The sequence below is a fragment of the Sinocyclocheilus rhinocerous genome, unplaced genomic scaffold, assembly GCF_001515625.1.
Source record: "Sinocyclocheilus rhinocerous isolate Xijiao unplaced genomic scaffold, SAMN03320098_v1.1 scaffold220, whole genome shotgun sequence".
Taxonomy (NCBI): Eukaryota; Metazoa; Chordata; class Actinopteri; order Cypriniformes; family Cyprinidae; genus Sinocyclocheilus; species Sinocyclocheilus rhinocerous.
In genome coordinates this window covers 62,191-73,843 of record NW_015666573.1, presented here as the reverse complement: position 1 = coordinate 73,843, position 11,653 = coordinate 62,191, and the positions used below count along the sequence as shown (strand labels likewise).

Sequence of the window (11,653 nt, the reverse complement as noted above, 5' to 3'; positions counted from 1 at the left end):
TTTATGTCCTGTTATAGTTTACATGTAACTTTATTTCCTCCGTGTTACACGGAAAATACAAATTAAGTCCTTCAGGTTTGAAACAACATGACGGTGATTAAATGATGACAGGTTGAACAATTCCTTTGAAAATATCACTTGACACAGAACGATTTATTCAAGTCCTTTACCACTGTTATTACCATATTTGCCATCCGTATTTTTCATCTTGTATAACAAAACAATAATCATACCTCTTCTGCCTGTGCCATGGGTCTATTTTGACAACTGACATTAGTTAAAAACGTCTCTTTTTAATACAAAAATTGGTACAGTAACATAAAATCTTTGCTTACTGTAACACTGTATCTTGTCTTAGTGTGTCCTACTGAAGATCTTAAAATATAAACATGAACTGAAGGGTCACTGTATGGGCTATGTACTGTATAATTCAGCAGTTCATATAAGAGAAATGTCTAGTCATTATGAGAATTTGACACATAAGGGAAATGGTATAGTTCATTCTTCGTACCATATTTGTGAAATAATAAAAAAAAATGGTTATGTATATGAAAAAGAGAAGCAACAAAGAGCTTCATGAGTCTTTTTCTCACTTCTCCTCAACAGTTCTGCAGCCAGTTTTATAAAAAGTAATTTGAAAATAATCGACCAGTCCATACATTATTGACAGGCATTTGGTAAGAGAATGATAGATTTGACTCTTAGTATAGTGATTCCACACCTCTGAGCAATCAGAAGACTTTAGATCTGTTCTGTGTAATTGGCAGGGAAAAGACCAGTCCTGCCGCGCAATCGACCTTTCCACCATGACGCATCAGAGCGGTCCAGTACGTCAATGATGTCACCGGAACTGAAGCCCAACTCGTCATCTTCCTCTGCTGTGAAGTCATACATTGCCATCACCTGTATGGTTGACCTCTAAAACACACACACACACACACACACCCAATAAATGGTCAGTATAATAAAAGGTACTAATATCCTTCTGAATTTTGTTCCTTAATGTTCCTAAATGGTTGGTTCCTATATATATATATTTTTAATACTGAGGACATGAAAGTAAAATCTGTATTTTACTGATTTTACTAATGTATATGGATAGACTACCAATAAATATTAGTAAACAAATAACCATGTATAGCCATTTAAAGGTGCAGTGTGTAATTTCTGTGCATCATAAAAAGGAATTGCAAAAAAAAAAAAAAAAAGTTTACAAACAAGTTTCTTGAACACCCTCACATTCTATTGGCTGAACAAACAGATAGTTCAGCCCCCATACTCATGCCATTGGTTAGTTGTCTCAGCATATAAATGGTGTGTTCAAGTCCTCTTGGGAAGTTCATATTTATGAGTTGGCAAGTCGTAATTGTGATGTCAGGTGCATTCAAGTCACTTTGGTCGGAGCAAGATGGCGATGTACCTTTTCTACATAAAATTTAACAAGATTTTTTTAAACTCTACATCTACAAAACAATGAATAAAGAATGGGCTTCAGTGTGTTTTTGCTGTTTTCTGTTTTTATTCATTTTATGAAGTTGCTTTAAACTGAATCTTTATATATTCTATTGTAATTGTACAATACTATTGTATTTTGTAGATGCAACTTAGATTCAGAAAATTCAGTTTCCCATTCGTAATTACGACTTTGTGGTGGCACTCATGTGTGATCAACTTGTAAATATGATCTTTCCCGACTTGACTTGAATGCACCATAACATAGGATAGTAAAGTATTTTAACCTCGCAAAATATTACACACATCACCTTTAAAAAAAAAAAGAAAGAAGAAGTTCACACAAGACTTAAATACAGTCTTGTGTGATGACACTCTTGACAGCTCATGAGACAGTTTCTGAAAATTTCTGGTGTCATACCGGAGCAGGCAAAGTTTCAGAGGTTCGCCAAGGGGCTGGGCTGTTCCTCCCTTGGTGTCCCACAGTGTTAGCTTTATCCTCAACACTTCCTCTCTTACTCTGAGAAAAGAGCAGTTATATATATCAATATACTATATATATATATTATTAGAAAATTAAATGCAATACATATTTTATATTATATTTTACAGAATATTTTATATTTAAAATAATTAGTTTTTGATAATGTAATAATCAGTTTTTGCAAGACTGTAGGAACAGTTGGTTAGTTGAATGGAATAGAGGCTAATGTACTTCAATATGAATGACAGCTTTTCAATAATTCAGCAAGGTTTTTCAGTTTTAAATGCATGCACAGATGGGCTTGAATATGACTGTTGACATGCTCGTACCTTCTGGTTGTGACTCTGATCTGTTGTGTTGCGGTGTTGTGATGAGGTTGGGGGACTGCCATAACCACCACCTGGGGAAGGTCGAACGTCGGGTTGACTCCTTAACTGAAAATGAGGACCATTTATTGATTTTATTAATATTATTAATCTCCTGTACACATACTCTCAGCGTCATCCACATTTAAAAGCCATGTTTGACAGAATCGGCTCATAGTGCATTGAAAAAAATCTTAAATTTGAAATTAAAATTTTCACCACAGAGCCTTACTTTTTGATTTTCTTACATCAGCTGTCTCTTGAAAACAAGAGAAATCAGCAGATAAATGAGTTCAGAGACAGCAAAAATAAAGTTTAATGATTAGGTGCGTCTTCATGGAGTTCTGTTATGAGATTAAGTATAAACAGTAACCTAGAAGATTAAGAGCAAACTGTATTTATGGATTTAAATCTAGAGATTATTTACAGGTGGAGGTGCTCGTGGCTCATTTCCACTTCCGTCACTAAGGAAGATCTCCCTCTGCTTGGATATGGAGGTGGTCTTGTAGAACTCTACAAGCTTGTTTAGAGAGGTAAACTTGTCCGTCCACAAGTAGTACTGGCCCGATTTATCCTTCATAACTTTAAAATGCTGTACATCATACTCGTGTCTGTGAGCAGTGAAAAAAAACAAAACATAGTGAGATATAAATAAATGAACATTAGAAAAACAAAACCTAACTGTTCACACTTATTTCTATGGCAGGCTGATATATAAAAAATAATCTCACTTATAAAAAGCTATGCAGTCATTTAGCAGAAGCTTCTAACTTATTCAAGTTTGATTACCAGCCTCAGGACATATTAATGTCCAGCAATGTTTAATGAACTGCCACTAACAAAAGCTTGCACAACCCACTTTCTGCACTAGAGGGAACCCTCGCTCATTTTCTCTCTCTCTCAGTCTTACACAGTGCATTCAGTTTGGACCTACTGTATAGGTGATTTATGAGAGGATGGCTGAACCAAATGGACTGTCTGACTGCTGTAATAAGATGGATGTTATTGATGCATTATTGATGGAGTGTTTCCATAGGCCAGATTCAGTGTGTGTGTGGGCCGAGATGGCTCAGGTGTGAGGCTCTAGTCTATGAGGATCTTTCAGCTTCATGGCTTAAAAAGACTGACATGACAATTTGTGGGATTACAGATTCACTGCATTTTAAGGGTGGCCTTCATGGGCCAGCTGAAATACTAACACTAGCCTAACAAGACTGTGAACCTTAACACATTTTGTGTTTTTATATTTTTTTTCCTGCAGAACACAAAATAAGATATTTTGTAGAGTATAGATAACCAAACATGCAGCTTCATGGCTTAAAAAGACTGACATGACAATTTGTGGGATTACAGATTCACTGCATTTTAAGGGTGGCCTTCATGGGCCAGCTGAAATACTAACACTAGCCTAACAAGACTGTGAACCTTAACACATTTTGTGTTTTTATTTTTTTTCCTGCAGAACACAAAATAAGATATTTTGTAGAGTATAGATAACCAAACATTTTTGGTTACCATTGACTTCTATTATATTGACAAACAATGCCAAATACAGAATTTTAAATTCTGGGTGAACTATGCCTTTAAGCAATCACACAGGCAAAATAAAAATCTGCAATCCTAATATAAATCCACTAAATCCATTCTCTCCTCATTTTTGTTACCTGACTGAGATGGAGAAGTCTCCAGGGGAACTCTGGCTGCCACGGATCAGGAAAGCACCCACCTCTCGGGACATGAGAATCTCCTCAGCCGAGCCACGCCTGGCGTTCTCTTTGTACCAGCTGTAGAAAATTTGGAATCCAAATACACTTGTGTGCTTATTAGGTCTTTTACTCTCTCTCTTGCTCTGTCTTTATCTATTTACAATAGCCCACAATATTAACTACTACATGCTTACAGGTTTTTTGCATGTGGTAAAAAACAAACAAACATAAATATCACAAGCATGAGCTCACCTCAGCGTTTGCATGTCAACATAGTTTTTAGGTATGAAGCCCTCATGACCATGTAGCTCTGCTTTGAACCATTCGTCTTGAGATCCCAGGATCTGTTTAGAGCAATATTTCTTAAAAGTAATATAAGCCAATTTCTTAAAGGGTTAGTTCACCCAAAAATGAAAATTAGCCCATAAATTACTCACCCTCAAGTCATCCTAGGTGTATATGACTTCCTTCTTTCAGATGAATCCAATCGGAGTTATATTAAAAATTGTCTTTGATCTTTCAAGCTGTTTAATGCCACTCAGCGGGTGTTGCATGCATCCGTCCAAAACAAGTTACAGAAGGCCTTTGTTCACTCCCCGGAGCCGTGTGAGACACTTTTTTTTTTATGGATGGGCGCATTTTAATTAAGTGCTTTTGGACTGATGCATGCAACACCCGCTGAGTGGCATTAAACAGCTTGAAAGATCAAAGACAATTTTTTATATAACTCTGACTGGATTCGTCTAAAAGAAGAAAGTCATACACCTAGGATGACTTGAGGGTGAGTAATTTATGGGCTAATTTTCATTTTTGGGTGAACTAACCCTTTAAGCCCTCAAAAAAAGGTAAATCATAATTATGAGATTAAAAGTCATAATTGTGACATGAAAAGTTTAAATTATGATACAAGTAAAAATGATTAGATAAAACTTAAATGACTTAAAAAGCTGAAATTATGAGATGAGATAAAAAGTCATAATTATATATAAAAAAAAAATTATACAATTGTGAGTATGAGTATGTATAACATATAATACAATATTCAAGGATTAACACATTAAAGGTTCTATCACAATACATTATCTTTGCCCAATGCACTGGCACTAGCTATAGCGTAACTGTTGTAGTCAGGCGTGGTAGAGCAGCACTCAAAAGATTGTTTCAATTTTCACCCCCCTGCTTGATAGCTTTGCACCTACATTTGTGTTTAAAAACCTCTTAAACTTTACAAAGACATATTGAATGCCTCATTTTCTTATCAGTCATGGAGCATCCCAAGAATTTTATAAACCCATAATCAGCAAGTAATGTTTTTCTTTCTGCGATGTTTCCAAGAAATATAGCTAGACTTGTCTTATAAGCGCAAATACTTGTTTTTACTGTTTCCTCTCTACACTTTCCATTTTTTTGCAAGCATCTGTAACGCTTTTCATGTGGTGGTCAATGCAAAAGTAAGTTCCCTTTCATGGGAACTTCGAACTGCGTCCTCTAGGGGTCGCTATGGGGAACGCCTCGTTGTGACCCGTGTCTGAAGCATACATTGAAAAACACCAACTCGTTGGCCGGCGACAGCCATGACAGCCTATTTATACTATAGTCGCACCGGTAGTGACGTCATGGCTGTCGCCGGCCAACGAGTTGGTGTTTTTCAATGTATGCTTCAGACACGGGTCACAACGAGGCGTTCCCCATAGCGACCCCTAGAGGACGCAGTGTCTCGTTCCCTACTCAGGGAACCATGGTCACATAAGTAACCTGAGACGTGATTGTGCATTCGAGTACTCTATCACTCACCTTCAGAATGTCTCCTTTCCGGAAGCTGAGCTCATCTTCTGCTTTGCCATTGAAGTCATACTTTCCTCTGGCCTCCATGGTGAAATACTGAAAGGTTGAACGAAGGGGAGGGTCAAGCTGCCATAAATGGGAAGAGATATAAAAAGGTTCCATGTTTGAGAAACCAGGGTGATAAAATGAAGAAAATAAAGAGTAAACGTGTTAAACTTAGGCTTGTGAGAGACCAGAGAGGTCAAACACCTGCTGATGTTCTAGCTAAGCAAAAGCGAGCGGCTGTGGTTAGCTGGCTAGTGACAACAATTGTATGCATTACAAAAGTGTGCTTTTACTAAAGATGGTTCAAAATAAAGCTACTCAGTACTTTTCCTTTTTCAAGTTTTGACCACTCACAAAAAAAGGTTTTAATAGGGGAAAAATATATAGAAATAAATGAAGCAGGCCAATTAATGTATTATTAACCCATAATTGTGAAAGAAGAGGTCACATCTTACTATAATACACTGTCTATAATCTGAGGATGTTGAGACACTTGTTTAACTCGTTTCAAGAGTCCATTACACCTCCACCTAAAGAAAACACAGAAACAGGCAAACATTAACAAACTAAAATGAATGGAAGACCATATGTAGTCCACATGAATGTGCCCTATTGTATATTCCAGGTCTTCTGAAGTCGGACGATACCTTTTGAGTGGGAAACAGTCATTATTTGCTGATTTTTATTTAAGCTTTTTAATCTTTTCTTGGCGAGAACTAACTCTTTAAGTCTTTCCATCATAAACACAAAACTCCCCCCTTTATCTTTGCATGGGAGTTATTCTTTAAGATAATGTTTTTAACCAAGTTGGTTGATGATCATTTTAACCAGATTGGTTGAGAAGTTTAAAGGTCCTCTCTGTTCTCCTCTGAATTGGGCTTTTCAGAGTGAAGAGGAAAAGAAGGGATGCTGGTAATCAGGATCATTTCCATTAGGATCAGGAGGAAGGAGAGCTGGACAAACAGCAGAGGAGGAAATGCAGATTAAATTATATTTAATTACTACAGTATGATGCATGGCCTTGCCCATCCTCCATTTGAGATGGTGACTGTACAAGAGAAAACACATGGGTAAACAAGAAATGTGGCTTTGGCTCCCTATAAGAGGAACTTTGCAGAAGTAAACCCTTCATCAACTTTTAACCCTTAGTTGAACACAGGTTCATAGGTAATGTTTAAAGGGGTCATATGATGCTTTTTTAAAGATCATAGATATGTGGGGGCGTGTTAGAATGAGCCGTTTTAGGGGGGCGTGGCAGAGTCTTAAATTTGATAAAGAATATCTCTTTGGTTTTGAGACTTTAGTCTTTGCAACTTCAGGGATCTTATATATGCACAATCAGCTTGTAACACTCCAAAGAGAAAGGAAAACTTGAAATCGCATCATATGACCCCTTTAAAGTTTCCTATCTTATACACTTACTTATCGTTATTCACCAATAATGATCTAATCTGCTGCTGTGGACTATTGTTCTAGTACTTTTATGGACTTTTTTTTTTCCATTTTTGAAAGTCGACAACCCCGTCATCATCCATCATCCATGTGTGAATAGTCCGAATAGTCTGACTTTTCTTTTAAATGGTTTACTAAACTGTTATTTTTGGTGAACTATCCCCTTAAATTTCACTATATATATAGAAGTGAGATTATTTTTTATATATCAGCCTGCCATAGGACACTGAAATAATATATACAGTGGTGTGAAAAAGTGTTGGCCCCCTTCTTATTAGGTTTAGGGGGCAAACACTTTTTCACACAGGGCCATGTAGTTTTGGATTTTGTTTTCCCTTAATAATAAAAACCTTCATTTAAAAACTGCATGTTGTGTTTACTTGTGTTATCTTTGACTAATATTTAAATTTGTTTGATGATCTGAAACATTAAAGTGTGACAAACATGCAAAAAAAATAAGAAATCAGGAAGGGGGCCAACACTTTTTCACACCACTGTATATGAATACCCTAATGTACAAAATCTGAACGGTACTTTATTTGTACCTTATTTACCCCTAAATGGTACATATTAGTACTTTAAATGTACATATTAGTACTTAATTAGTAACAGGTGACAGTAGTTCAACTTCATTGCATTTTATTTTTCAATATCATTTTATCTCTTTCATAAAAAGACATCTTTGCTAAATGTTTTCATTCAGTACATCAGGCTCAGGCTCTTTCATCACAAAAGTCTATGGACAATTTGATTCCTCATAATATGTATACACTGTAAAAAATAAGTGTAATTTTAACTGTACAATTTTGTAAAAACGCTACGGAAAAAACTGTTAATAGGTTAACAGTAAGTTCCCGTACTATATACAGGGAACAAGGACGTAAATGTGTTTACAGTTTTTCTGTATTTTTTACAAAATTATTTTGTAAAAACTACATAATTTTTTTTACAGTGTAGGTTATTTTCTAACAGAACTGCTAATGATAATGATCTGCAGCTAGCATTGTTCAGCATCTCCCTCTTTCTTTCCTGTACATACAGGCATATGTGCATCTCATCATGCCTCTTGGACTATATATATATATATATATATATATATATATATAAACTCTTTGAAATTTGAACACAATGTAACAAAAAAAGTTTCACTTACATTTTTTATGGTTCTTCTGTAATTATGTGGTGTTAATTATTAGTGTACTATTTATTTGCACGTAGCATCAATATTTTGGGAAACATTTAGGTCAGATAAATTTTAGAGTTTCTATCATTAATTGTGAAACACTGGCTTAGTATCGGTATGTTTTTTGTACTAATTTTGCATGCTTTTTTGCTTTTGCAAGGATGGGAACATTCTAGAGGTTTCTGTAACATTCTGTAATATTCTAGTGCTTTCTGGAACATTCCAGAACATTGTGGGACTAGTCATAAAAGACAAAAATCATCAAACGCACACTTCTGAATTTCGGACGACTCACTTTTGGTAACTGTTTATGTTAAACTGTTGTTAGATCAAGTATTATGCATGTACCATGTAATTTTTATGCATGAGTAATAACAGATTAGCTTGTATAAATTGTCAACATATTTTATTTTTATTTTTCATGAGCACTGTTAATGATACACAAAAAGTAATGTGAGTTTCGTATTCAGTATGTCAAACTCCATAATGAAACATTAAAAATAAAAGCGAAAAAAAACTTTTATGAAAATTTGTTTCACGGCGTAATTCTGTCAGTTAAATCTCCTATAATGTTTTTGGCCTTATATTGAACATGCTGTGTTAGACCATCCATGTGCTTGTTTGCAGTGTCCTACTCCGACATAGTTTTCGATGTCATCTATTTTCAATTTGTCTAGATTACACTGAGCCACACTCTGAGACATGGATTTGAAGTCGTCCGTCCGTCCCTCTCCCCTCTGGCCTTGTGAAAAACCATTTTTCAGATGAGCAGCGATTAGATGTGAGAGCTGATCTGTCAGTCATGTTAATGTGCTCTGTCAGTTCCACAGTGCTCAGTTATCTTTGCCTAAACTGAGCTCCTGTCATACCGCATACGGGGACAGAGGAGACCCAATGATGCATGTTCAAAAGCAACAACTTCACATGAAATGAAGTGCAAATTGAGCCACATATGATAATTGGAAACATAATTTATTCCCTGACTATAAGTGTTACAGAAACATGGTCTGTTCTCTTTTTTTAATGACGTATAATTAGTGAAGTTTGTGAAGAGGAGAGCTGTTTTGTTTTGTTTTTGTGGATTAAACTGACTTAATTTGACTATGAAAGAGAAAGAGATAGAATATAATGAATGAGACAAAGACACACAGAATACATTAGAGCAAATTAGATCCTTTCTTTGCATAGAGATACTTCAATTAAAATGAGTTAATATTTCAAAGTTTATCAAAAAGCAAAAACTTTTTATATTCAGGGTCCAAAAGTCCACATTGAAAATAAGATATCCAAAATCTAATTTAAACTTACAAAAACAAAAGCGTTATGATGTAAAATGAGATATACTAGATATATTGACTCTACAATATATCTAGGTCATTAATCAAAAAAGTAGATTTGTGACATTGATCATGTGACTCTGTACACATGGTCAGAAGTTTTCCCTTGTATCGAAGCTCAAGATTCTCTTTGGATTGTTCTCAAATCATGTTGGAGAACATGATCATCAGGCTTATTTATTTCATGCTGCTGTCATTAAAGCCAAAGAGGTACAAACCAAATACTAAGAAATTATGAAATTCATTTAAATTAATAGTGAAATTCAAATTTGCAGGGTTTTTTTTCTGATAGCATCATTTGTAATTCAAAATGATTAAATAATCCTTTACACTGTCAGTACTGTTGAACCTGTCACATTTCATCTGCCCTCCACTCCCTAGCATACTCTGTTAAACAGCATCTGTAATATCAAGATAACAAGGCTAAAACCATGTGAAGAAATGAATAAACCTAAATGCAAATGAAACCACTGCATTTTGCCATTATCTGTTGGAAACTGATCTCCTGTTTTTCCCTTAACCTTGAAACACAGGCCTCAGGGTTCATGCAAACATGGCTAGATCAAAACAGGCATTACAAGGAAGAAAGACAGAAAAACAAATAGCCATTTAAAGCCATTTGTCTGTTGTGACAGGGGGAAGTTGTTTTATGAATAAACACTGAGCTTTAGTCTCATCCCCTCAATAGATGGTCTCTTTGTGTTATGTGCTATTATGTCGTGCCCCAGTGCTTTTATACTTTACGAATATACTGTATGGTCTGGGGAGGACTGCACTGATTCACAACTGGACACAGAGTATGTAAAAGTAAAACAAAATGAAACAATTTGCACAATTTGTATGTAATTTAAGAGTTGATATTAAGATACCTTTTTATTTTTAGAAATAGGGAAATTAGAAACTGCAGTGGAAAAGGGCTTCTGGTGTATATATATATTCCAAATAAGTTCTACATTTCCTTGTTTGGATGATAGCCTATATATAGCCTATGTGTGTGTTTGGACACACCCACTTCTTTAATTATTTAATATTACTGATTTCCACATAACAGTAGCTAATGCTAAAATAATACTGCTAAAATAATATCAAAAAAACTAAAAAAACAACATACTTGGAAGTATGGGGATTACGTAACGACCAAACGTCTTGTAAACCTTGTATGCTACATAATATATTTGAGCTATTTTTAAAAAGTATTGGAGTTTCCAATACTTCCAGTGTTGGACATTGTCTGCTCTTCATTCACTATCCTGACCAACATTAATATTTAAAGTTAATTTCATACAGTAGCTACGTACGCACACTTGTCTACAAAACTTATTTGACGCATTTACGCACGTCATTAAATCAACAGTTTATCACGTCTTTAAAACAACACGTTAGTATCATGAGAAACATAAATACACCAAGCTTCAAGACCAGAAGCGAACAGTTCAAACGAGCATCTCAATGTGTCAGCGCTCCCGCAGTGCGCTGCAACTGTCAAACTTCACACATCTATTTCTGGTCGTTGCAACTTTAAAATAAAACAAGAGGCAAACCAAATTACTTTACCGTAGTCTCGCTGTTTCACTGTCTGGCAACGAAGAAAAGACGAACCACCTGCAGCAGAACTGTCACCAAAACGTCTCTAATCACCGAGTACTCAACTGTTAGTCCGCTACCTGCATGCGCGTATCCCGTGCTCTGCCTAGCACACCACGCACTCACGAGAACGAGCGGAACCGTTGTCTCCGCCCCTTGAAAAAGCCAATGTAACAACACTCTGTATCACCGTGCCAAATATTCAAAGACTTTCAATTGGGTTGATAAAAAAAAAAAAAAAAAAAAGATCCTGCCCCTAA

At 35.7% G+C, this 11,653-nt stretch overlaps 1 protein-coding gene across 3 annotated transcripts in view; it reads right to left on the bottom strand.

The window, feature by feature from the left end:
• Nucleotides 1–532: 532 nt before the first annotated feature.
• The window catches only part of grap2a (GRB2 related adaptor protein 2a), a 13,967-nt gene continuing 2,846 nt past the window's right edge, over nucleotides 533–11,653 (bottom strand). Inside the window, exons 1-9 of one of the 3 annotated variants that reach the window (XM_016544329.1) lie at nucleotides 11,364–11,533; nucleotides 6,293–6,367; nucleotides 5,802–5,918; nucleotides 4,260–4,351; nucleotides 3,966–4,085; nucleotides 2,729–2,912; nucleotides 2,266–2,370; nucleotides 1,874–1,972; nucleotides 533–918 (exon numbers count right to left, since the gene is read on the bottom strand). In XM_016544329.1, the coding sequence (XP_016399815.1) occupies nucleotides 742–918; nucleotides 1,874–1,972; nucleotides 2,266–2,370; nucleotides 2,729–2,912; nucleotides 3,966–4,085; nucleotides 4,260–4,351; nucleotides 5,802–5,879 (855 nt within the window). In that variant the 5' untranslated portion in view covers nucleotides 5,880–5,918; nucleotides 6,293–6,367; nucleotides 11,364–11,533 and the 3' untranslated portion in view covers nucleotides 533–741. Of the gene's footprint in view, nucleotides 919–1,873; nucleotides 1,973–2,265; nucleotides 2,371–2,728; nucleotides 2,913–3,965; nucleotides 4,086–4,259; nucleotides 4,352–5,801; nucleotides 5,919–6,292; nucleotides 6,368–11,363; nucleotides 11,534–11,653 lie in introns of those variants that run through there. The other 2 variants (XM_016544331.1, XM_016544330.1) reach the window with 2 other exon arrangements.